This window comes from Penicillium canescens (assembly GCF_028828765.1).
Source record: "Penicillium canescens strain IBT 15451 chromosome Unknown utg000004l_segment0_segment0, whole genome shotgun sequence".
Taxonomy (NCBI): domain Eukaryota; kingdom Fungi; phylum Ascomycota; class Eurotiomycetes; order Eurotiales; family Aspergillaceae; genus Penicillium; species Penicillium canescens.
In genome coordinates, this window is record NW_026703966.1 from 961,408 (window position 1) to 986,552 (window position 25,145).

The 25,145-nt window shown below is 50.6% G+C and overlaps 11 protein-coding genes across 11 annotated transcripts; 6 read left to right on the plus strand and 5 right to left on the minus strand.

Annotated features, from left to right (window-relative positions):
- Positions 1–4: 4 nt before the first annotated feature.
- On the plus strand, positions 5–907 carry N7446_005711 (telomere maintenance SDE2 family protein; the record flags this gene model as incomplete). Its single annotated transcript, XM_058514459.1, has 1 exon — positions 5–907. One exon carries the CDS (start codon positions 5–7, stop codon positions 905–907), a length of 903 nt encoding a protein of 300 aa, XP_058371637.1.
- A 302-nt stretch (positions 908–1,209) lies between these two features.
- On the plus strand, positions 1,210–3,140 carry N7446_005712 (uncharacterized protein; the record flags this gene model as incomplete). The annotated part of the gene is made up of 2 exons (XM_058514460.1): positions 1,210–1,633; positions 1,684–3,140. The coding sequence occupies 2 exons, from the start codon at positions 1,210–1,212 to the stop codon at positions 3,138–3,140; spliced, it is 1,881 nt and encodes a 626-aa protein (XP_058371638.1).
- A 105-nt stretch (positions 3,141–3,245) lies between these two features.
- N7446_005713 (DUF3632 domain-containing protein) lies at positions 3,246–4,028 on the minus strand (the record flags this gene model as incomplete). Its single annotated transcript, XM_058514461.1, has 1 exon — positions 3,246–4,028. One exon carries the CDS (start codon positions 4,026–4,028, stop codon positions 3,246–3,248), a length of 783 nt encoding a protein of 260 aa, XP_058371639.1.
- A 682-nt stretch (positions 4,029–4,710) lies between these two features.
- Positions 4,711–7,616, plus strand: N7446_005714 (beta-glucosidase; the record flags this gene model as incomplete). Its single annotated transcript, XM_058514462.1, has 2 exons — positions 4,711–5,262; positions 5,332–7,616. The coding sequence occupies exons 1-2, from the start codon at positions 5,091–5,093 to the stop codon at positions 7,614–7,616; spliced, it is 2,457 nt and encodes an 818-aa protein (XP_058371640.1). The 5' UTR covers positions 4,711–5,090.
- Positions 7,617–8,098: 482 nt separating this feature from the next.
- Positions 8,099–12,035, plus strand: N7446_005715 (beta transducin-like protein HET-D2Y; the record flags this gene model as incomplete). Its single annotated transcript, XM_058514463.1, has 3 exons — positions 8,099–8,198; positions 8,263–9,794; positions 9,846–12,035. 3 exons carry the CDS (start codon positions 8,099–8,101, stop codon positions 12,033–12,035), a joined length of 3,822 nt encoding a protein of 1,273 aa, XP_058371641.1.
- Positions 12,036–13,389: 1,354 nt separating this feature from the next.
- Positions 13,390–15,077, plus strand: N7446_005716 (uncharacterized protein; the record flags this gene model as incomplete). Its single annotated transcript, XM_058514464.1, has 7 exons — positions 13,390–13,515; positions 13,677–14,079; positions 14,136–14,341; positions 14,397–14,476; positions 14,551–14,718; positions 14,769–14,978; positions 15,044–15,077. 7 exons carry the CDS (start codon positions 13,390–13,392, stop codon positions 15,075–15,077), a joined length of 1,227 nt encoding a protein of 408 aa, XP_058371642.1.
- Positions 15,078–15,169: 92 nt separating this feature from the next.
- Positions 15,170–18,082, minus strand: N7446_005717 (leucine--tRNA ligase CDC60; the record flags this gene model as incomplete). Its single annotated transcript, XM_058514465.1, has 3 exons — positions 15,170–15,893; positions 15,943–16,141; positions 16,191–18,082. The coding sequence occupies 3 exons, from the start codon at positions 18,080–18,082 to the stop codon at positions 15,291–15,293; spliced, it is 2,694 nt and encodes an 897-aa protein (XP_058371643.1). The 3' UTR covers positions 15,170–15,290.
- Positions 18,083–18,092: 10 nt separating this feature from the next.
- Positions 18,093–18,999, minus strand: N7446_005718 (Aminoacyl-tRNA synthetase class 1a anticodon-binding; the record flags this gene model as incomplete). Its single annotated transcript, XM_058514466.1, has 3 exons — positions 18,763–18,999; positions 18,200–18,699; positions 18,093–18,144 (listed from the first exon to the last, which is right to left on the minus strand). Exons 1-3 carry the CDS (start codon positions 18,835–18,837, stop codon positions 18,093–18,095), a joined length of 627 nt encoding a protein of 208 aa, XP_058371644.1. The 5' UTR covers positions 18,838–18,999.
- Positions 19,000–19,360: 361 nt separating this feature from the next.
- N7446_005719 (mitochondrial 54S ribosomal protein mL61) lies at positions 19,361–20,179 on the plus strand (the record flags this gene model as incomplete). Its single annotated transcript, XM_058514467.1, has 2 exons — positions 19,361–19,399; positions 19,601–20,179. 2 exons carry the CDS (start codon positions 19,361–19,363, stop codon positions 20,177–20,179), a joined length of 618 nt encoding a protein of 205 aa, XP_058371645.1.
- A 367-nt stretch (positions 20,180–20,546) lies between these two features.
- Positions 20,547–24,233, minus strand: N7446_005720 (MRX complex DNA-binding subunit; the record flags this gene model as incomplete). The annotated part of the gene is made up of 2 exons (XM_058514468.1): positions 20,547–20,555; positions 20,610–24,233. The coding sequence occupies 2 exons, from the start codon at positions 24,231–24,233 to the stop codon at positions 20,547–20,549; spliced, it is 3,633 nt and encodes a 1,210-aa protein (XP_058371646.1).
- Positions 24,234–24,265: 32 nt separating this feature from the next.
- Positions 24,266–25,117, minus strand: N7446_005721 (uncharacterized protein; the record flags this gene model as incomplete). The annotated part of the gene is made up of 4 exons (XM_058514469.1): positions 24,266–24,382; positions 24,463–24,553; positions 24,633–24,660; positions 25,045–25,117. The coding sequence occupies 4 exons, from the start codon at positions 25,115–25,117 to the stop codon at positions 24,266–24,268; spliced, it is 309 nt and encodes a 102-aa protein (XP_058371647.1).
- Positions 25,118–25,145: the final 28 nt, after the last annotated feature.

Sequence of the window (25,145 nt, forward strand, 5' to 3'; positions counted from 1 at the left end):
CAAAATGGCCTCATCCAATATTAACGTCCTATTGACGTCCTTCCCAGGACTGTCTCTGCCATCGACCCTCTCGTTCACCTTACCCTCGACATCCAGCATCTCAGATTTGACAGAGAAAGTCGCCTCATACCTTCCACCTTTGATCTCACTACAGTCTCTCACCCTCACCACTACCAACAACAAGCAGCTCGCACCCTCGGAATGTGCGAAATCGATCCTCTCTATCTGCGATGGCGAGTCCACCTCTGGCCTTCTTCCTCTCCGTCTCGCTGTGCCAGTGCGAGGTGGTAAGGGTGGTTTCGGATCCCAGCTGCGTGCCGCAGGTGGCCGCATGTCCAGCAAGCGCAAGCGCAACCAAGGTGACAACAACAGCTCCAGCCGAAACTTGGACGGTCGTCGACTACGTACCGTCAATGAGGCGAAGGCCCTCGCAGAGTATCTTGCGGTCAAGCCAGATATGGACAAGAAGGAAAAGGAAGAGCGTCAGAAAAGGTGGCAAGCCGTGGTCGACATCGCGGAAAAGCGTCAAGACGAATTGAAGAACGGTACCGGCAAGGCAAAGATCGATGGTCAGTGGATAGAAGACAAGGATGAGATGAACGAGAAAGCCCGCGAGGCAGTCTTGCAGGCTATGAAGGACGGTCAATGGACAGATAGCCTCCGTGACGCCATTCTCGGCGGATCGAGCACCAGTGCCAGTGAGGGCAGTGAGGAGGATGGTTCATCCAGTTCTGAAGAGGATGAGAGCGAAGAAAACGGCGAGTCGTCTGCTGCTGGTCCATCTGTGCCTCAAAAGGCAGCGCCTCGGAAGTTCATCGGATTCGATGATGACGATGAGTTCATGAGCTCTTCCGAAGACGAGGAGATGGAAGGAACCGTCACGGGAAAAGGAAAGGCTCGTGCATGAGCTTGTACACAATGATATTTCACCTCACGGTTTATGACGGCGTTCATCTGCGATATCATTTTGAGTTTTCTAGCGCATCTGGTTTCCAAATTTGTCAAATAGCTTTAGCCCCACACAAATAGTAATACAAAAATCTTGCTATCAGCCTCTAGATCGTGTAATATCTGCTACTACAATAATTGAATGAAAAAGTGGTGGCACAATTTATACTTCTACGGCGGCCCGAAAGTACCATGTGCGCTATCGATAACAGGTTTCCCAAGAAAAAAAGCTCCGAAACTCCGCAAAGCTGCACGCCCATCATGTCTCTCTGTTCCCGGGGCGCAATACTCAGGAGCCCGAGGCTGAATTTGCTACGCCTGACTTCGAAAGTGATCCCTCGATCACCAACTCATACGCTATTTTCCCGCACTCGCGTCGCGCCGCAGATCAATGTCGCACCGGACCTCCGCAGTCAATGTTGCGCTTTCTCGACGACACCTTATCGACCAGTACAAACAGCAGTTGATCCCGTGACCGAGGTCCTACCTGTATGCTGCCCAGGCTGTGGCGCATTCTCGCAAACGGTGGAAGCAGACGAGCCTGGATATTATAATACATCGCGGAAACAGACCCGGAAGCTACTGGCCGCAAGCAAGCAAACCCTCGAACTTGGTAATAATGATACTGTGGAAGTACACCAGAATGATACCATTAAGGATTCAGAGCCACCTCGTCCCATTCAAGGTAAGATATATGGTCTGTTAGCGCGCGACATTGGCTAACCAAACACAAAGATGGAGCCTTCCCAGATAGAGCTATTGAGCCTGTTAGTGACTTCCTCGGCTCATCAAAACGAATCACTCATGTCTGTGACCGTTGCCACGACCTGATACATCATAACAAAGCAGTTGCTTCGCCTAAACCAACAATCCTGTCTATACGAAACTACCTGGAAGAATCACCGTACAAATGGAACCGTGTATATCACATCATCGATGCCGCCGATTTTCCTATGTCCCTCGTTCCACGGATACACTGGGCGTTAAATTTGCAGCAGCGTTCGCAGAACCGACGAGCCGCGCATGATAAATATTTGCGTGGAAGCAAACTACCAACTATCTCGTTTATTATTACGCGCTCGGATCTTTTGGCGGCGACTAAGGATCAGGTCGACTCCAAAATGGAGTACATCCGCACGGAGCTCCGAGCAGCTCTGGGCAGGACAGGGAGAGATGCCCGCCTTGGAAACGTGCATATGATTAGTGCACACCGTGGTTGGTGGACCAAGGATGTCAAGGAAGAAATCAGGGATCACGGCGGCGGTATCTGGGTTGTTGGCAAAGCCAACGTCGGAAAAAGCAGCTTTATTGAAGCTTGTTTCCCCAAGGATTCAAAGAATATGGAGAAAATTGAGGAGTATATTGGAACCCGTCGGGAAGAAGAGATTCCGAACAAGCGACAAGCCTCTCTTGATGACCCCAACAGCCTGCTACCGCCTGCTCCTCGCGAGGATTTGTATCCTGTGCTCCCAGTCGTGTCTTCGCTGCCAGGTACCACTGTCTCGCCTATCCGCATTCCATTTGGTCGCGGAAGGGGTGAGGTCATTGATCTCCCGGGTCTTGAGCGCGGCATGTTGGAGGATTTCGTGAAGGATGAGCATAAGCGGGATCTGATCATGACGAAGCGGGTTAAGCCCGAGCGTTGTACCATCAAACCAGGCCAGTCTCTTCTGCTCGGTGGTGGTCTCATTCGGATCACCCCAATGAACCCTCAAGATACGGTCATGGTAGCCAGCTTCCTACCCATTGAGTCCCACATCACCAATACGCAGAAAGCAATTGAGATGCAAGCCGAGAAGCGCCCATACCGGGGTACTGTTCTCATGAAAGAAGGCACGGGGAGCTCGATGGCTTCAGCCGGCAAGTTCGATATCAAATGGGATGTCACTAGATCACACCTGCCAACGTCTCTCGCCAAGGCAGTAGCGGACAAGGGAATCCCGATTCCTTCACTGCCATATCAAGTGATGTCGGCAGATATCCTCGTCGAGGGCTGTGGCTGGATCGAACTCAGTATCCAGATCCGCAGCAAGCGTGGTGCTGAGTCGGACGAAGCATCCTACCCACAGGTCGAAGTATTCACTCCCAAAGGAAAACACATCGGCTCTCGGCGTCCGATGGAGTGTTGGCAGTTTATTGCGGACAAGCTCAAACAAGACAAGCGCAAACGCCCGCGCACACGACACCATTGATCCTTTTTTTTTTTTTTTCTTTGATGGCATATTCAAACATGTATATTATTCTACCTAGCATTGCGGCCAGGCGTTACTTCTCTTATTTGTATTGCATATATAATACTAGCTTTGAGACTGACTCTCAATCCTCTGCATCATTTGCTCCGCGTCCACTGCTGCCCTTCTCGCTCCATCATCGAGCTCCTCTCTTTTAGCCATGGCCCCAAATCTCTCCCGCCAAAGCTGCCATCGTTCCACACAAAATCCATCTTTACCATCCCAGAGCGAACCTCCTCTACCCCTGCGGCCAAAGTTTTCATTCCACCGATAGATATCCGCGCCAAGAATATGAATCCAGGTAGCAGCAGCGGGAATCAGACCGTCCAATTGCCCTGGCTCCTGGTCTGCAGGTTCTTCCAAGGCATCACGGAAGGTAATAAGTGCAAACCACGAGTAATTAAACACCGGTTCCTTAGTCGTCATCAAAAGCGCAGTGAAATTATCCCGATTGATCATCTGCGAGATCGCACTGGCTCGTTGATCGGGCGGTCCGTCCGGTATCGATGCGTTCCATTCATCTCGAAATTGCCAGCCTAGCATTGGGAGGTCCTTCCACAGGCGCATATCATGGAGGAGTATCGGGTCTCCGTTGGCTAGTTTCGCGTCTGGGAGTTTCGAGAGCTGCACTAGCATATCGACCAGCTTAGTCTGGTGTTCAGGAAACTCGTACGCGCATTTGATTATGAAGCTCCATAGAGAGGAAATGTTTGATTCTGGCTCGGTGATGTTTGATAATTGAATTGTTGCCAGGCTTTCAGCTGCGTTGTGGGTAGATATATTGTCGCTGAAGAGGTCTTTCAGGACGGTATATTCGGCAGCGTGCATATCATCAGTGGCAGTTGACATTTTGAGGAGATACTTGGATGTCATGAATGTGTAGGATTATTGTAATAAAAGTGATGCTTCAAAATAAGTAATTCTGCAGGTTCTCAGTCATGGTTAACCCCTCGGCTTAGTGCCCATGTGGCCTTTATCTGTTGATATCATTGGCGCGAATTGATCACGTTGACACTAGACAATTCTCTATCTCAATATCTTTTCTTGAGACTTCTCAAGCTAATATGTACGTGAATGAAATTGAGCACGTCTTAAATGACTTCCTGTATGCCTCACATCCACAATATATAGTGGAGTCGGGCAGGGTTCAGCAGCGAAGCGGTCATTTCAACTCCGGCAGAGACAGAAGGAAAGCCGAATGCTTTCTCTCTTGTTTTGAATGCCGAGATAGCCCTGTCACCATATGGACTGAAGGCGATCACTGCCCACCTAGGTAAGTTTGTCGGACTTATGATGCCATATGAACCAGAAATGGAAGGTAAAAAAGTGCCGCAAGGTGCTTGTTTCTCTCTAGATTCTTGGCACTGATTTGACTGTGGAGAAATAGCTGCACTGACTTCATAAATGCCTCGTAAATGCTCTGCCGAATCCCCGCGGAGTCTCGGATATGTGGGGGTTTAGCCGAAGTTGAGCCGGACAATTTAATGTTACGTCAGACCATACTTTGCTATGTGCAACTCCCTGGGGATATCTGTACCCCGGACTCACACTATTCACTCCATATATCAACACTCTCCGAGCATCCCAGAGACAGAAAGGCATCTCTCGGCATACCGGCATACCGACGGGACACAAGTGAGCAGTCGATCCGGCGACTTTCCGTATGCCGAGTTCGGGGATTGTCAATGCTTGCTCCACCTGGAAGCTTTTCTCTCGATGCGAGGCTTAAGCCCCCACGAGTGGATCCGTGAGTCCTGCTGAGTCTTCCTGGGGAGTATGCGGGGTGGTATGTCCCCGGAATGTCCCAAGCCAAGGTATTTAACGGACGTATTCTGCCGTCCGGGAGATCTGTACAACACTTTGGCTCTTCTTGGCTGGTTTTGAGACCTTCATTCTTCATCAGACTCCATTATGTTGTCGCCACAAGCTCTATTAGGAGCACTGTTGCTCTCAGCGGTGCCCTCGGCCCTAGCAGATACCTGCCAGGCGCCCATTGATCACCCGGGAGAGCCTTACAGCTATGTTCAGCCTCGTAATACAACTGTCCTGGCTGACGGTCACTCTCTATCTGTTCTTCCTTCGCGTGAGTAATCTAAGTCCAACGATACATCCTTCTCTACCATGGACCCTTATAGCCACTGACACTAAACAGCAAACATGACTGGCAATGGTGGCTGGGAAACAGCTTTGGTAAAAGCCAAGAGATTCGTGAGCAAGCTCACACTTGAAGAAAAATCCTGGATGGCAACAGGCCAGCCCGGTCCTTGTGTTGGAAACGTTCTTCCCATCCCGCGTCTTAACTTTAGCGGTCTTTGTCTCCAGAATGGCCCTCAGTGCGTACAGCAAGGAGACTACTCTAGTGTATTTGTCAGTGGTGTCTCAGCCGCTGCAAGCTGGGACCGTCAATTGTTGTACGATAGAGGCAACGCAATGGCCAAGGAGCATAAGGCAAAGGGCTCCCATGTCATCTTGGGACCTATTGGAGGACCTCTGGGCCGCAGTCCCTATGATTCTCGCACCTGGGAGGGCTTTGCTGCGGACCCTTACCTCACCGGTATCTGCATGGAAGAGACAATCAATGGCATGCAAGATGCGGGTGTCCAGGCCAATGCTAAGCATTTCATTGCCAATGAGCAAGAAACCCAACGAAACCCTTCATATGCCCCGGATGCCAACGAGACCACCTACATCCAAGACTCGGTCTCTGCAAACATCGATGACCGTACCCTGCATGAGATCTATATGTGGCCCTTCGCAAACGCCGTCCGTGCTAAGGTGGCCAGCGCTATGTGCTCGTATAACCGTGTGAATGGCTCCCACTCGTGCCAGAACTCTTACCTTTTGAATCACCTTCTCAAGGGTGAGCTTGGCTTCCAGGGTTATGTCATGTCCGACTGGGGTGCTACTCACAGTGGCGTGGCATCTGTTGAAAGCGGAATGGACATGACCATGCCTGGAGGCTTCACTCTGTACGGCGAGGAATGGACCGAAGGGTCCTTCTTGGGCAAGAACCTCACCTCAGCCGTCAAGAATGGCACTATTGAAGTATCTCGTCTGAATGACATGATTGTGCGCATCATGACCCCATATTTCTGGCTTGGCCAGGAGAAGAATTACCCGAGCGTTGATGCTTCAGTGGGCCCGCTCAATGTCGATTCGGCCCCTGATACTTGGCTTTATGACTGGAAATTTACTGGCGAAACCAACCGTGACGTTCGGGCTAACCACAGTGCCATGATTCGCGAGCATGGAGCATCCTCCACGGTCCTGCTCAAGAATGAACGCAATGCATTGCCACTCCGCAAGCCTCGCAACATTGTGATTGCCGGTAACGATGCCGGTCCCCTTACTCAAGGTCCCAACCTCCAGGCCAACTTCGAGTATGGCCATCTCGCAGGCTCTTCGGGCTCTGGTTCCTGCCGATTCACATGCTTGTCAACTCCTCTTGATGCCATTAACACCCGGGCTCGCAAGGACGGTTCCCTGGTCCAATCTTACTTAAACAACACTTTGCTCGCCACGGAGGCGTTGACGTCGCCCTTGTGGATCCCGCAACAGCCTGATGTTTGCCTCGTTTTCCTCAAGTCATTCGCAGCCGAGGGTGAAGACCGGACTTCATTGGACCTCGATTGGAATGGAAATGCCGTTGCAGAGGCTGTTGCCAACCACTGCAACAATACTGTTGTGATCACGAACTCCGGTGGTGTCAACGTTATGCCTTTCGCCGATCATCCTAACGTGACTGCTATTCTGGCCCAGCATTACGCTGGAGAGGAGTCTGGCAATGCCATCGCTGACGTCCTCTACGGTGACGTGAACCCATCCGGCAAACTGCCGTACGTGATTGCGTACAACGAGTCAGACTACAATGCGCCCTTGACCACAGCCGTGGAGACCAACGGTACCTGGGACTGGCAGAGCTGGTTCGACGAAGAACTCGAAGTTGGCTACCGCTACTTCGATGCCCACAACATCTCCGTCCGCTACGAGTTTGGTTTCGGTTTGAGTTATACCACCTTCGACCTGAAGAATCTCAAGGCAAAGGACTCTACTCCGGCCAATTTGACTGCCCTCCCTGCTAAGCGGGCTATACAGCCAGGCGGTAACCCCGCTCTCTGGGAGACAGTGTATACCCTTGAGGCGGAAGCCTCCAACACTGGAGACGTTGATGGATTCGCCGTGCCGCAACTGTACATTGAATTCCCTGCCTCAACACCGGCTGGCACCCCGCCAAACCAGCTTCGCGGATTTGATAAGTTCCATCTCACAGCCGGCGAGAAGAAGACCGTTAAGTTTGAGCTGATGCGCCGGGATCTCAGTTACTGGGATGTCACTGCCCAGGACTGGCGTATTCCTGCTGGGTCTTTCACCTTCAAGGCTGGGTTCAGTAGCCGCGACTTCCACGCGAGGAAGACTGCAACGCTGATCAAGGCTTGATTTTGATATGATAATTAGAAGCCTTTTATAAAAATGGGTTGTAGGTGGTGACACCAGTTACGCGACGTACTGTACCTGTACCTGCATGGTCTTCCTCGGCTCACTGCTTTCGTAGCACTGGGCGGTATCTCATCGGGGCGCCTTATCGCCCTATCGCCGCCTATCGGTTGACCCGATAGCGCCCAGTACTAAATATGTAAGTAGCCTAAGAGGTACAACTGGAGGGCGAGCAGCGGTGTAGGTATAGAGCTGAAGCGTACCCTTGTCAGTCGCCTCTCCCCACTGCACTGCCAGTTGTTCAGCTCCTTACCCCACCTTACTTGATCCTTGCCCCTAAAAACACACTAGCTACTGTAGAGTGCTGTGACCTTGAACTCTTCAATCTGGTACTTAGCCTCGAGGATTTCCTGATCAAGAGCTAGGCGATCGGTTTCTACCTCATAGTGGGCATGACGGCAGTCAATCCCCAAAGTCATTTCACTATGGCTGAAGTCTCGGAGGCTTCTTTCACTGGACAAAACTCGGGACTACAAATAGCGCTCAATAAGGGTCTCGTCAATGCAAATTTCTACTCCCGCACTGGTAAGTAAAGGGGAAAGCCGTGCGGAAGGAATATCAACTAAAGGCCTTTTTGCTTCTTGGGAAGATCCTGAAACATCGGCAAACAGAGCCTGCATCCAGGATTTGCAAGTGACGAATCCTCGTCATGACAAGAGCCGCATCGAGGGCTTCAAAGGAGGACTACTGAAAGAGGCATATAGCTGGGTCCTTGGCCATGATGATTTTAAAGAATGGCTTTTTGAAGAACATTGTCAGCTACTCTGGATCAAAGGGGATCCTGGAAAAGGGAAAACCGTGCTTCTATGTGGAATCATCGATGAGTTGACCGAGACCATTCATGATACCTCTACGATCGCCTTCTTTTTCTGCCAAAACACCGACGCGCGGATCAATAATGCCACCGCGGTCATTCGTGGTCTTATCTCTACGCTAGTGGAACAGCGGCCATCTCTCATAGCTCATGTGCGGCGAGAGTATGACAAATCTGGGAAGCAGGTATTTGAGGATGTTAATGCATGGCAAGCTTTGTCAAACATCCTCATGGACATGCTTAAGGACCCGTTGTTGAAGAGCACCTATCTGATCATCGACGCTCTTGATGAATGTGAAACGGATCTATCTAGACTTCTCGGCCTGATCGCGCAGCACACCTCCACGACTCATGTAAAATGGCTTATATCTAGCCGCAACAGAATCGACATCGAGTGGGGTCTACAACTGGAAAAGTCGGGGGCGAAGCTGAGCCTTGAGCTGAAAGGAAATGCAGAAAAGGTGTCCTTGGCAGTTGAAGCATATATTGATCACAAAATCTCGAATCTTTCTGCCCTCGTAGAGGACGAGGCTCTAGGGGATCGAGTCCGAGATCAGGTGCGCAGGAAAGCCAACGGAACCTTTCTGTGGGTGGCTCTCGTCTTTCAAGAACTTGAGAGAGCGCAGAGCTGGGACGTTTTGAATGTGCTCGATCAAATACCAGAGGATCTGGTGGCGCTCTATGACCGGATGCTAGGGCAGACAAAACAACTACAGCGAAATGATCCGGAATATTGTTGGCTTGTGTTATCTACAGCAATCTCGGTATATCGCCCTCTTAGCCTCGTCGAGCTCGGTGCTTTGTCTGACCTTCCAAGCCAAATTGCAAACAAGGCTGAATCTATCCGAAATGTAGTGAAGATGTGCGGATCTTTCCTCACAATTCGCGAAGACCATGTCTATATCGTTCATCAATCTGCCAAAGATTACTTGGCTGAGCATGTGGCTGCGGCAATCTCTCCGAGCGGATTCGCGGGTATCCACTACAGCATGTTTTCGCGCTCACTGAACATCATGTTCAACATTTTAAAGCGTGATATCTACGGTCTAGGTGATTCTGGAGTTTCGATCCAGCATGTCAAACTACCCGATGAAGACCCGTTAGTTTTGGCTCGCTATCCATGCATATACTGGATCGCTCATCTGAATGGTGCTCATTTGAATGGAAAAGAATGGGACGACCTGCAGAAAGGCGGCCAAATTCACATGTTTCTTCAAACAAAGTTCCTTCCCTGGCTGGAAGCACTTTCCCTGCTCGGATGCATGTCGGAAGGAGGATTTGCGATCTGGGAGCTCGGCACACTTCTGGTTAGTATTGAAGGACACGTCCCTTAGGATAAGGCGCTGATACCCATTCAGAGAGAGTCACAAGATTTGCAACTGCACGGCTTAGTCCAGGATGCCTGGCGGTTCATTGCATCGCATGGAAGAATCATCGGGGCTTTCCCTCTTCAAGCCTATGCGTCGGCGCTCGTTTTTAGTCCCAAGGCGAATAAGATCAGAAAACAGTTCTGGAAAGAGCGCATACCATTCATTAAAGAAATTGAAGTTCTCGGTGGGCATGACCTATGCCTGCAGAACCTCGAAGGTCATGATGGCCCGGGTCCGGTCTATACCATCGCTTTCACACCGGATGGTAGGACAGTGGCGGCTAGTCATGTCGAACTAAGATTTTGGGACGTGGCGACTGGAACACGTCGACAGACAATCGAAGGCCCTAGAGGCTTAATCTACACTTTCGCCTTCTCGCCAGATGGCAAGACGGTGGCATCAGGTTCGACTGAAGGCATCATATGGCTCTCCGATACAGCAACAGGCACACATCGAAGTACACTCGAGGGCCATACTGGCCGCATCTTTACCGTCGCCTTTTCGCCAGACGGTAGCACAATTATTTCTCGCTCAGAGGATAGCACGGTGCGAATCTGGGACGCAGAGTCAGGCGCACATCGGCAAGCGATTGGGGGCTATAGAGGAAGAAGCTCAATTGGGTCTGTTGCTTTCTCGCCAGATGGCAGCACAGTTACAACATGTTCACTGGATAACGTACTGCGAATCTGGGACACAAAAACAGGCGCACAACGGCAGACCCTCCAGGGCTATAGAAGAAAAAACTTGATCAAGACCGTCTTCTCGGAAGACGGAAAAACAGCGGCATCAAGTCTCAATGATTGTACAGTACAGCTCTGGGATGCGGTAACGGGCACATGCCAACAGACTATCAAGGGTCAGTGTTATGACAGACTTGAGGCTGTTGCCCGCTCACCAGACGGCAGGTCGGTGGCGTTAGGTTTCCTAGATGGCACAGTGTGGCTCTGGGACGCAAAAAGAGGAATACCTCGACAATGGTTCAAAGCCGAAAGCAATATTTACTCCATTGTCTTCTCACCAGATAGCAGAATCTTGGCGTCAAGCTGTTGTGGTTCTACAGTGCGGCTCTGGGATGCAGCCACAGACACGGGTCCGCACACACTCGACGGGCACGATAGGTCAGTCATAACAATCACTATCTCACCAGACGATAAAAGAGCGGCCTCGGGTTCATTGGATCACACAGTACGGCTTTGGGATGCGGCAGCAGGTGCCTGTCTACACACACTTCGGGGCCACAGCAATAACGTCCGAACTGTTGCCTTCTCGCCAGATAGCAAGATTCTGGCTTCCGCCTCATCTGATCGCACAGTAAGGCTCTGGGACACAGCTACAGGCGTGCTATTGCATCAGCTTAATCGCTGTGGCAACTATATTGACCTTCTAGTCTTCTCACCAGATAGCAGGACCTTAGCAGCGATTTCAGACGATACATGTACAGTGCAGCTCTGGGAAACAGCGACTGGAGCCTGCCGTCGAACGCTTCGGGGGCATAAAAGCGGGGTCAGAGCCTTTGCCTTTTCAGCAGACAGCAAGATGGCGGTATCGGGTTCAGCTATTCAGAGCGTACGGCTGTGGGACGCGACAACGGGTATACACCACAGGACACTTATGGGCCATATCGATGGAATTACAGCCGTCGCGTTCTCGCTGTGTGGCCAAAAAGTGGCGTCGGGCTCAAGGGACTCTACGGTGCGGCTCTGGAACTCAGCAACAGGTACACACCAAAAGACATTCATGGGCCATAGAGATGGAATTACATCCGTCGCGTTCTCGCCCAGCGGTCGCACAATGGCGTCAAGCTCGTGGGATTCTACGGTGCGGCTCTGGGACATGGCAACGGGTACACAACAGCAGACGCTCAGGACTGGAGCATCGGTAGTTAGAAGTCTTTCGTTCTCAGACGATGGGCGGTGCCTCAGGACGGACTATGGGTTTTTCGTGATTTCTACGCCTACGGGGTCAGCCCATTTGACGCCCCAGGATACACAGTCATTCCGTTCTGCTTTATTCATTGACGAGGAATGGGTTCTTCGGGACGGTAAACGCATTCTGTTTCTACCGAAAGATTACAGGCCCGATAGACCCGGCTCCCAGATCGTGGCTGGTAATCTCATTGTTCTAGGACATCAGTCAGGAGGGGTGACATTCATCCACTGTGATTTTGATTATTCTTGATTACTCCCCGGCCACAGCATGTATTATCCAGAGCAGTCTCGCGATGTGAAATACCTCTCGATATTCTGTCGGAACTACATGATTGTATGGACTAAGAATGTAGCCTATGGGTAGCAGGGTGACGCTAAGCAAGTGCTGATAACACAGTTGAGTAGGATGTTATGAAGTTGCCGACCGGCAGTTTCTGTTGATTTCGACGTGTTGATTTCGATGTTGCCAGTGATTTCCAGGACATGAAAGGAGGACATCCAACTAAACCTTTCTAAACCTTTGTTATTGAGAGCCACGAGGCTCTGCAAGGGTTCCACGGTATAACTTCTCCACGCGTACCGTATCTCTTGGAATCGACAGAACCCTTCTTACTTTACATGTAGTCACCGGTCTTAGCGTGTTTGTAATGTTTATAACCTAAGTTAGGGCCCCGGACCTAGTACTGGGTCACCTATCCCAACCCGGACCCAGTGCTAGGTCGAGGACTCCGACCCAAAACCTAGCCTAGTCCGGGTTGGGTCTGGGTTCGACTGGGTCGTGCGGAAGTCTAGCCTATATTGTGAAGGAAAGAGCAGAGAGGAAATTGTAGGGATAATAGGATGTTCAATCTCTCACACAAGCTAAAAGACTGGTTAAGCCGACCAACTAACTTAGAAGTTCAAAGATAGAGAGGCAAGATGAGATTGAATGCGCCGACCAGCCTAAGCCTTGGGGTGAGCTGCTTAGGGTCGCTCGTGAGCCGCTCAGGGCGGCGGGGTGACTTAACTCACCCTATGCTCTGGGAGCCGATCACTTCCCCTGGCGGCAGTTTTACCGTCACCTAGATTACAATGGTAAGAATGCGTGGCCGAATTATCGCAGCCATCCCCGGGCGTTCATTTCGGCGACCTCTTTTTCTCAGCACATACTAATGATACTCTCCAGCTACTGCGACTGGTCTCAAATCTTTCCACCAAACTCTTTTTTAGTATTGCTTTTCCCTACCGAGTTAGTTTCCCTATACTTTTATTTGAATACAAAGGCTATCTTGAATGATTCCGAGAACAATGTAAATGAAGAACAAGATTTGCTTCCAGTGATTAAATAGTTGGTCGTCAAAGAACTACGAGTACAGATTTCTCAGTCGATTTAATTGGCTACTGAAAGTGCACATTTGCATGCAAAAACCAAGTGATATTTCGCTCAATTGTGCTCTCGGGGTCCCCGTAAGTGGGAATACACTTCAACTCTTCAACTTTATTTCAACTCCCTGGTCTTCTCACCATCTGACATTGTCAAATTTCGCTTGAAATCGACAAACTGTACACTCCTTCCAACTATTTCCTTGGCGCCATAAGCCCCAACAACTACGTCTTTCAACAAAATGCTATCATCTCGGGGACACAGAAATGTCGAAGAGCTGAGTGTTCCCTGGCGTTTCAGCCACACACAAACCTATGACCCAGAGACAAATCCAACGGGTCTCATCTCATTCGGCCTAGCAGAGAATGTATATACTATTCATCTCTCATTACACAATTGACCACTAACATACAACCAGAAACCAATGAGAGCCGAAATATCCAAATACATCAACGAAAAGGTCTATACACAACAACGACACTATTTTCTACTCCATACACTGAAACCAGACCTAACAATTCCACACAGGTCATATTCACCCAAGACTCAATAAGCTACCGCTCCAGCGCACCAACAGCAGCAAGATTACCAGCCGCAGCAGCAACCCACCTAAACAATATCCTAAGCCCAGACATCCCAATCCAACCCGACCATATTGTGGTCGCGGATTCTGCTACTTCCTTGGGTAATATGCTTGGATATAGTCTAGCAGAACGTGGAGAGGGAATCCTTGTCAATAGGCCTGTCTATGGCCGCTTCGAGCTTGACTATGGCGTTGAAGCAGGTGTTGAGATGGTTTATGCTGATACTGCGACGGAGGAGGCGTTTTCTCCAACGTCGGTTGATAAGTATGAACAGGCTTTGGAAGCTGCGAGAGGGCGTGGGATGCGGATTCGGGCGGTTTTGCTTGTTAATCCGCATAATCCTGTTGGTGAGTTCTGTTTAATACTTGGCATATCAAATGGTGGACTAATGGGTTATGGGTAGGGCGTTGTTACCCTGTTGAGACACTGAAAGCAATCGCTCGATTCTGTCAGAAGCATAGTCTCCATCTCATCAGTGATGAAGTCTATGCTTCCTGTGTTTTTGAAACGGATGATTCCGACGCTGTTCCGTTTACCTCGATACTTTCACTCCATCTTGTGGGATTGATAGATCCTAACCTGGTCCATGTGCTATATGGCTTCAGCAAGGTAGGTATCAGACAAAACAACCAACATCCACAAAGCTAACATGGTTTCATTCCAGGACTTTGCTTCCGGGGGTCTTCATCTTGGGTTCCTAGTGACTCAAAACAAACAACTTCGTCAAGCCTGCCAAGCAATCTTGTAAGATTCGATTTCCTCCTAGAGCTTGATAGACGGGTACATCACACCCTATTTACAAGGCTAATTCCCCATAGGAGATTACACGGCGCATCTCAAGCTGCTGTCACAATTGGAACTACAATCCTAGAAGATCGAGCTTTCGTATCGAGCTTCACAGCCAACTCGAGAAAGTGTCTCGCATCCGCGTACCGGCTCACCACATCAACGCTGAACGAACAAGGGATCAATTATACCAGGGGAGGGTAAGTCGCAGGGCAACAGATCAACTTAAGCATCGACTGACGGCGTGTAGAAATGCTGGCTTCTTCGTCTATATCGATCTGTCGCCATACCTCCCGTTCGAGGAGGGACTATCACCCCGAGAACGAGAGTTTGCTCTTGCACAGAAACTTGTTGATGCCGGTGTATTTTTACATCCTGGTGAAGAGCATTCAAAGGATGTTGGGTGGTTTCGGTTGGTCTTCTCTCAGGAAGAGGATATCTTGAAGGAGGGATTCAGAAGGTGAGTTTTTCTGCTTGTCTTACAGAAAGTTTGGCGTCGCATCTGCTGACCTGTTTGATATAAAGGTTGCTTGGTGCCTTGAAGTCCAGCGCATGGTGAAGTTCTTTGGGTATGTTTACAGGGGAGGACAGTAGATTTATCGGACAAAGAGAAAGACTACTTAGAGATATAGCCCTAAGGGTAATCAATGAGAAAAGCTTTAGACCAATAAAATGCTTCATGCTTTATCTTTTATATTCCAACATAAACTCATCAAACATGATTCTTAAACCAGCAAATGAAAAGGTTTTTCAATAAACAACGACAAATCATCTACTCGACATTGGTGAACTGGAATGTAGGCTGTCCAGGAACGGCGTTCTCAGCGGACAGACCCTCCCGGGTCTCACCAGAACCAACAACCTCACCAGTCTTACCACCCTCATTGACAGCAATGACCTCAATCTCCTTGAAGCCAGCAGTGCGGATGAGACCACCAGTCATTTCAGACAGAACGGACAACTCATCGAAGGGAAGCTTGCGGTCGAAGACAGTATCGGGAGCCTCGCGGGTCTGAATCAGGCGGCGCTTCAGCGTCTGAACGAAGGGCATGGCCTTCTTCATCTCACCGAGCTTGCCAACCTGGGCGTTGAGCTCCTTGTCGTTGATGGAGATGTTCAGAGCGTCAAAGGCATCGCGCACAAGGTCGATGTACTTCTCCTGCCAGGCAGGGTACTTCTTGGCAGCGTAGATAGTGAGCTTCTTGGGCTTGCGAGGGTCAAAGCCAGCAGACTTGCCCTTGGAGAGCTTCTTGGCGAAGTTGGCCTCCGAGGACAGAATGTTGGACGCGGTGCTGCGGACGTAGTTCTGAGCGGCGGACAGCTCGGGGGAGGGCTCGGGCACGGTAGGGAACTGGGCGAAGTGGATGGACTCGGGCTGGACGGGGTTAGATGGTGGAAAAATACCCCAGGACAGAATGACTAACCTTCTTAAGAACCTCAAGCCAGACGTGCTCAGACCAGTGAGGAGTGATAGGGGCCAGCATGAGAGTCTGCAGCTCAATGTAGCGCAGGATGGTGTCCTTGTGCATAGCCACGCCAGCGGCGTTGGAAGCTTCACGGTAGCTGTCGCGAGCGCTGGTGAAGTCGTACAGGCCGGACTTCAGGGCAAGTTTGAAGTCGGTACTAAATAAAGGTTAGATACCGGTAATAATAAAAGGTGATGTTGACTTACTCCTGGTAGTGCTTCTGGGTCTCGCGGACGAGGCTGTTAATCTCGTTGATGAAGAGCTTGTCAGCGAAGGCATCGGCAGGGCCGGTGCGGAGAGTCTCGTCCTTAGCGATCTCCTCAACCCAGTCCTTCAGGGTGTGTAGACGAAGAATGTTGCTGTTGGCAACAGTCTCCTCAAAGTTGGCATCCTCGATGCTGTCACCAGCATCAGCAAATGCAATACGGGTAGCATCAGCACCGAACTTGTCAACAGCATCCTTCAGAGTAAGGAAGTTTCCAGTACTCTTGCTCATTTTCTCGCCGTTGAGAAGCAGGTGACCATTTGCACGGACACCGCGAGGCCAGTACTCCTTGGGGAAGAGCGCAATGTGGATGTAGAGGAAGAAGGTCAGATGGTTCTGGATTAGGTCCTTGCCGGATACACGGACATCCAGAGGGTACCAGTATTCGAATTCTCGGCGCATCTTCAGCAGAGCATCCTTGTTAATCCCACTCTTGGAAACAAGCTCGTCACTGATCTCCCGTCTCGTGAAGATGTAGTCCCAGACCTCATCAGTCATCTGGTCGGCCGTGACGTTCAAGGAGCCAGTGGTCTTTCCGTAGCGGTCACCGTGGAGCAGGTGAGCAATGGTGTAGTAAGCCATGTAGACAGTACTGTCACTCAGACTCTCAACCAGGAACTGCTTGTCCCAAGGCAGTTGGGATCCGAGACCGTAGGTACGGGCACAGGCCCAGCGGTTGAGCCAAGACAGGTTCTTCTCGAATCCGTGCTTGCACTCGTTAGAGTAGGTGTTGAGGTTGTTGACAACGTGGTTCAGGGTCTCCTGCTGCCACTCGGCGTCATTCTCACCGTAGTTCAGGAACCACTGGCCAAGGTAGGCAACAACACAGTCGTCACCACTGCGGCTAACGACCTTGCCCATGGGATCAGCGAAGGGGAAAGCATCGCCGCTCTCGTAAAGAGCCTTGCGGACCTTCTCCTTGGCAGCGCTAACGGGCTCGCCCTTGAACTCACCAACCAGCATGGTACCCTTGTAGAAGGCTTCCGAGTAGGCCAATTCCTTAGCCTTGGCAAGGGGAACAGCATCCTTGGGGGAGTTGATCTTCAGTTCCTTGACCAAAGCAGGGGCAGTCAAGTTGCCATAGGTGGGAGTATCAATAAGAGGGTAAATCTCCAACTCGGCCCACTCCTTCTTAATACCATAGTAGTCGGCCTTCTTAGCTAGGTCCATCAGGGTGGCGTAGTCATCGGGGCTGTCGGAGGGCACAGAGGTGACGACACCAGTACCCTTGGAAGCAGAGACACTGTCCATAGGCAGGATGCGAATACCTTCAGTGTGGAATGACAAGGGAGCGTTGACAAGAGTTCCAATGTAAGCAGAACCAGGTGCTTCAAGAACCTGGGGGAGCTCATCCTGGCTCTTAGGGAACTTGTCGCCGAAGAAGTGGCCCTGGAAGGCCATGTTCCAGGCAGCACGCTTAGTCACGACAACATACTCCTTCTCCTTCAGCTTGAACAGACCATAGTTGATCTTGGGGCCGAGGAAACAGCTGTTCTGACCGTACATGGTCTCGGGACGCAGAGTAGCGGGAACGAAATAAACCTTGGCGTCGTCCTCGATCTTACCCTTCACAAGCTCTGCCATCTGAGGAGACCATTCCTTGACCTGAAGCTTCATGGCGGTGTACTCCTGGGGGCCAATGCCCTCACCTTCTGTGCGGTCGTGGTCCATGCAAGGCTGGCCGTCCTTAGGGGAGTAAATGGTGTAACGGTTGCCGTACATAATCTTGCCAAGCTCGTGCAGGCGGTTCATCTGCCAGCGGACGAAAGCATCGTAGTAGGGGTTAGCGTCAGTGGTGACGAACTGTCTGCGCCAGTCGACGCGGGCACCCATGCTGTCAAGGTCACGGATGGCCAGAGGGGGAAGTGGTCCAGCCAGTGCGCAGCATCGGCGAACTTGTGGATCTCAGTAATAGGAACGCCAATAGCCAGCATGATCTGGAACTGGTACTTCATCTTGACGCTTTTCGCGGCGGCCTTGCTCTTCTTGCCGGAGAACTTCTCGGCCTCAGCCTTGACATTGACCTCTTGTGTGGGGGCCGGGGCGCTGCCCTCGGCCTCAGCACTCTCTGCCTCCTCGTCGTATCCTTCAAAGTTCTGACCGAACTTCTTCACCTCGTTGGCGAGCTTATCGGCACAGGCCTTGATGGGCATACCAGTGCAGTGGAAACCCAGAGGGAACAGGGCACGCTTGCCCTCCATGCGGGCGAAACCAGCCATGAATTCCACCTTGCTGGCAGTGAAACTGTGGCCGGCATGCAAGGTACCGTTCATGTAGGGGTAGGCCATAGTACCGAAGAACTTGGGGTACTTCTCACGGAGCTCGGCGGGGGTCATGGAGCCCTGGGGCGCTTCCTCGAACGAGGGCGCATCGACTTCGAAGACCTTGTTCTCCTTCCATTGTGCCTGGTACTTCTTCTCGATGGCGATCAAGGTGTCACGCTTCTCGGTCTGGCGGGTGGACAATCAGTTAGCAAGAGGAATTCCGCGATGGAGGGGGAGGGGCAGATCAACGTTTTCAAGTTTGAGGGTGTTCTTTGTGCTGTTGCTCGGATCGAGCGCAGCTGCGGAAGCAGCGGCGGCGGCCATGATTTCTGAATGTACAGAATTGACCGGAATTGCCCTTGAATATCGGAGGGGAACAAAAGATGGCGGGGCGAGATATAAAATCGACGTTTGTTCAGTTTGTGAGTCAAGTACGGTATGGTAATGCAGAGCTCCACTGGTAATTTACGCACATGGGCAGTTGGTAGTACGTGAGAAGAAAATTGGGGAATACAAGTACGGGAGTATTATAGAGGAGAGTACTAATTAAGTATTATCCCATATAATGAGATCTTTCATGTAGGAGCTCACTGAATAATCAGCATACGATGTTCGTTGCATAAATTACGTCTATAGATATCTGCCTCACGTGACATCACGGAGCAACTTCTTCGCCGACAAGAGCGTCCGCGATAAATTTACCCAATCAACAAAGTTACATTTCGGGCCTCTTTCCACCTGTCTGTCGGCATAAAAGCTGCCAATTGACCTCGCACTCTCGCCTCACTTCCGATCGCCAACATACAATTACACAAGGGTCAGTCCCTGTGCGAAACAGCCTTGCACCATGGTCAACTTGCTCAAGCGGCTCCGGAAGCTGCAAACTGTACGTTTAGCACCCAAACCTACAATTTCTAAACACCTTGAAATCGATTGACTGACTTAAACCTTCTCTCTCACAGAGAGTAAGCCGAATCTTTCTTCCTTGTTGAGATATCCGACCCTTCGACCTCCGAAGCCGAACGCTGGCCGTCTCAATAACCTCATCGAGATGTAATTGACCCACTAACGCTTTACCTTCCTCTAGCTTCTTGATACTAGACTCGGTACCGGTGCCGCCATCCTCCCTACCCTCGCCTCCGCGTCAAAAGAATTCCCAGCCGTCACCCGGCTCCACCTCACATATGCGCAAAGAATCGAAGGCGGCCACCATGGCGCACGGCATTTCTGGCGCAAGTGCCTCCCACGACTGAAGTACCACAACCCAGGTGTGCCGATGACAGTACGACAGACAACCGAGCAACAAGGGCCCGCCGCATTGTCAATCTACTTTGCCGAACGGGCCAGCGACGCTGCTGTAGCCGTCGCAAACGAAAAGAAAGTCGAAGACTCGCATGCACCCGCTGCCGAGCCCAACGAGCAAGCAATTGTCCTGAACGTGAAGGACTTCACATACCAACAAATCTGGGATCGCGTGCAGGCTATAACAAATGCGCAAAAAGTCTCTGGCACTGCGGAGGATACCGAACAGTTGAAGCGGTGGAAGGATATCCAGGACAAGTCTGTCAAGGATCGGCAGCGTGTGAACGCTCTCCGGCAGGCGAAGAAGGACCAGGAGCGCATGCTTGCCGTGGCTCGTGGTGAGGTGGATAAGTCTAAGGTGTAAGATAGAGCAGGTTTGGTCTGGGTTTGTCTTTGGAGTCGAGTGATCGATCCTCTGGTTTCTTTGTCTTTTGAGGAACCGGCTGTCTGTAGCATAGCATCTTCTTTTCCCTACAACTATGTATTTCTTGAGAATATTTATAATGCGCTCATCGCATCTTCTCCTTATTCGGCTTACAGGAGCGCCTAGATTGAGCTTGATTAATAGGTATCAGTAGAAGTAGAATACAAACGCTCTTGGTAATAGCAACGCTAGATATGCTTGGGTTGAAACGTTCAGGAAATAGATCTGTTGGAGAAAGACATCACTCCGGGCAAAGCTATGAGTACAATATTGGAGGGAAAAGACAAATGGCAAATTTTGGAAAAAATTACATGACCTAAAGAATAGTTATTAGAAAGAAGATGAATCTGTGGGTTTAATAGAAACATACCTCAGCAATGGATTGCCGCTCAATAATCGACTTCTGTCTCTCATTGCGCGAAACCCGGTAATAGTAGTCACTAAAGTCACCACATTGCATGTGACGCAGGAATTCCTCGTCGTGAGTGATGACAATCAACTGGAAATTCGCCTGCTGCTGACGAGTACGGATAATGTCATGCAGCGACTCAGCCAGGGAGCGAATATTATCTCGGTCCAGGTTTGTGGTGGGTTCATCGAGAGCAATGAGACCGCAATTGACCCCGAAACATTCAGCAAGAGCAAGGCGAATGATGATACTAGCTAGGACCTTTTGGCCTGCGCTGCAACGTCCTCGCATGTCCATCTCTGCGCCTGACTTGACCATGCACACGCGGTAGTTGTAGGATCGGTTCCCCTTGGCGTTCTCGTTGTCGGACCGGATGAGGATTGTGTCGACATCCGTTCCGCGGTAGGTCTTCTGCCAGAGCTCGCCAACGATGGCGTTGATTTCTTCCATCTTCAAACCGTGGTAGCGCATGATTGCTTTATCGAGGGCTCCACCATAGCGAGCAAGATCTTCGACCGCGGCTTTGGTGGTTTCGACCTTGATGTGCGACTCCTTGTACTTGGAAGCCGCATCTTTGTAGTCTGTATTCCAATCGGCCAGCAGTTGCATCAGCTGGTCGTCCTTGGACTTCATTTCACCCATTTTGCTCGCCTGCTTGGCAGCTAGCGCATTGTGCTCGCGAGTCCAGCGCTCCGACTCTTGCTTGAAACGGCCACGGTCGACCTCGGCATTCTGCGCCTCCAATTGCTCAACCTCTTCCATGACTGTGTCTAAAGATCGAGTGGCTTGGCGATATGTCAAATTATCGGAGTATTGCCGCTTTGTGTTCTCACTGTCCTTGAGTTGGGTCGAGATCTTGTTGATTTCTTTTGTAATCTCGCTTTGTTCAGCCTCGAGTTTACCGATCTCTGCTTCGATCAATTCAAGCTCTTGTTTGCTTTGTTCAAGTTGATCTGGACCCCCTCGCTCATTGTACGAGTTGATGTCGTCATTGGCGAGGTCAAGTTGATGAATGTTCTCGGACAGACGAGTAATTTCATGCTGCAGGTCCCGTTCGCGCTCGTCAGCCCGTTGGCTGATATCATCATAACGCGCTTGGGCTTGAAGCAATTCTGGCGTGAGGGCTTCAATGTCTCTATCCGCCTTTTCGATTGCTTCTCTCTGTTGAGTGTTGAGCCTCTTGAACTCCTCCATCCGAACAACCAGATCAGCCTTCTTTTCAAGTTGGAATTTGGCGTTGTCCAGGCTGCTCTTCGCATCTCTGTACTCAAGCTCCAGCCGGTTGATTTCAGACCGCGTCTGTTCCTTCTCATTTGTCGCCTTGGCTAGAGCCTTCTTCAGCTCTCGGGACTTTTCGCTGATGGCAGCAATCTCATCCTGGATGTCCTGCAGGGTGCGGGCACTTGTTGTATCTTGCTGCTTAGAGGAAACCTCTTGGATTTGGGATTTGATGGTCTTGATCTCAGCGTCGTAACGCGCAATGGTGTTAACAGTCTTGGCGAGCCCTTCGACGTCACGCTTGCTCTCTGTCTTGGCGCTGACCGTTCTGTCGTGACTTTCCAACTTCTCCAGAAGCTGATCACGTTGCGCTTCACATGCTTGCTCTTCTTGTTCCAGTTCTGGGATATCCGTCTCTGACAGACGAATCCAGGTATCGTAGGATGCACTAGCACCGCGAGCAGTCTCAAGGTCTTCTTCGAGGCTCTTCAAAGTCTCATCCTCGGCATCTAAACCAGCTTTCTTCACCAAAGCCTCTAGCTTCTTGGTGAAGGTCTGGAGTTCATTTTCGTTCTTGAACGATCTCTGGCATGTCCGACACAACTTGGTTCGCTTGGCAGCGTCAAGACACTTGGTGAGATACTCTCCCATTCCAGCATATTGATCTGCATCTTTGCGAGCAAGGTCATACTGGGCTTGCCGTTCTTGGACAATTTCAGGATACTCGGACGGCTCGACATCAACCGCTTCGTGTAGTTCTTTGACGCAATCTTCAAGTTCCTTCTGGCGTTGTTTAAGATTCTTCTTGGCAGTCTTGAGTTTGAACTCGACATGCTCGAGTTCTCTGCTGACGCCATCACGTTCTCGCTCTGCATCGGACACTTGTTTTGATTCGCTGTCAAGAGCTTGTTGGAACCCACGCTCCAATGTCTCTGGCTGCCAGTCTGCACCGATGACTTTCTCAAGGCGATTGCCATGAGCGCCTTTCATGGTCTGCAGGCTGCGCTCTCGGTCCTTGGACTCTTTCTTGAGGTGATCCAAGCGAGCCAATTCACCAGCCATCTTAGTCGATTCGATCAATTCAGTGTTCAATCTTGAACTTTCATCTTCGAGGCGACGGATTTCCGTGTTGATATCCTGGATTTCTTGATCCCAGGTAGCATTCTTGGCTCGCTCTTTCGCGTTCTCTAAGTTCGAGGTAATGCCTTCAACATTGGACTCGAGAGTAGCCTGGAAGCCCTCATCAACTTCAATGGCGTTGAGCTTTCCTTGATAAGTCGCCGCTTCCTTGTCATTGGCCGCAATCTGACGTTTGGATGAGTTTTTGCTCTCCTGGAGCGCAGACTTGCGTTGCCCGATCTCATTTAAGGTTTCCTGGATCTCGCGCAGCTCTTTCTGCGCTTCACGCTTGACACGATCGAGGGACTGATTTTGCTCTCGTAGAAGGCGTTTGATCTTCTGCATGAAGGCATCAATATCGGCTTGATCCATTGTGTCATCGATACCGCGGATATTGTTCCCGCGAGCAATCTCAGTAATCATTTTCTGACGTCTTTGGACCTGACGCTCGAAATTGGCCTTGTCATTCTCGAATTTTCCGTTCTCTGCCTGCTTCAAGCCCAGCCGGTGCCGAGTCTGTTCGATCCGCTCCTTGATTTCCATGTAATTTTCCTTCTGGGACTCTTCTTGTTGTTGGTATTGGATCTGCTTCGTCTCGAATTGCTCCAAAGTGGATTCCAGCCATTCATCAGACTCTTCAAGCTCAACCAGATGCCTCTTGAGGTTGTCGATGGTGGTTTGTACACTCTTTGCTTCGATTCGCTTGCCTTCTAGAGCACCGAGAACCTGCGCATAGCTTTCTGATTGTGTCCAGGCCTTATCGGCAAGCTCAGCAACCCGCCTCATCTCCTTGGACATCTGCTGAGTCTCCTCGCGCAGAGCCTCGATTTCATCTTGAAGCTTCACAGATCGTTTCTCGGCACGATCTGCCTTGTCTTTGTCCTCCTTTGAATGCTGCTCCATGATCTTGTACTTGCCAAGCTCCTCGTTTTGTTTCTTTCGCAGAGCTTTGATGTTGTCAATGGCCTTTGTGTACTTCATGGCCTCGAATATCTCGTCAAAGCGCTTTTTCAGCACCGAAGGTTCACTCATTGGCCATAAACTTTCATCTTGGTGGCAGAAAATGACTGAGTCTAGCACAGCTTTCGACACACCCAGATACTGTGGCATAATTTGGTCGAGTTCGGCTACACGTGATGAGATAGCGGTACGCTCGCCATTTTTCACCATGAGCAACTGTCCTTCCAGCGTCTTCTGCTGCCGGGTTGTCTTCTTAACGGTAAGCTGCAGACTGCGCGTGGCAACCATTTTCGCTCCGGAGGTGCCTTTGAAGGACAGCTTCACTTGGGCCAGGACCTCTTTCTCGCCACATAGCTTCGGGTCGTGGATAAAAGCACCGCCTTTGCTGTTCGGGGGAGGTCACCTGTCGTGGCATATTTGAGACACTCGATGATGGTCTATATCTCCGTTAGTTCTCCGTTGTCCGTTCCAAGCTGGTTGTTTATAGCTTCAAGTCGGCGCCTTCGTGAACTCGTACCGTCTTTCCGGAACCATTGTATCCGACAATCAACGTGAGGGGGGTATGGAATTGAATTGTCTCGCTGCGCGTGTTATCGAAAGAGCGAACACTAGAAAATGGTTCTTGGGTTAGCATTGTAACGACCCTCCGCGGAAGTTGCACGCAGATCATCAGTGTTTGAGACGTACCCCAAGATAGACAGCTTATCGATCTTTGCTGCGACATGTTAGATGACCGTTGGCGCTTTTTTTCGCGCCGAGATACAAAGTTGTTGCACTTACACCTAAAAACGAATTAGCATCGCGAAATGGGCTTGGGGAATGATCCGTACATTTTGAGTGGAGAGCTGTGGTAGGTGCGGTGACGCCCGTTAACGCAGTCCCAAGACGGAAGTTAACATCCACAGAAATCGGAGAACTGTAGAATGAAAGTGCTCGGATCGCCTCGTCAGTTGTGACGAGTCACATAGTCCCGCGTTGAGGCAACACGAAGTCACGTGTTTAGTACGAATGGAGAGTCCCACTGGGATCGGCGGCGTCAACGGAGGCCCGGTTTCCTGACTTTTGTCCTTTTGGCCTTTTGAACAGGATCCAGGCCTACAGACGATGGATGTGTGTGCATTGATACCTAGTACCCCCTGACACCCCTTGAACTCCAGTTTATATTGGATCATGGTCATTCCCACCCCCTCGCCGGCCGCT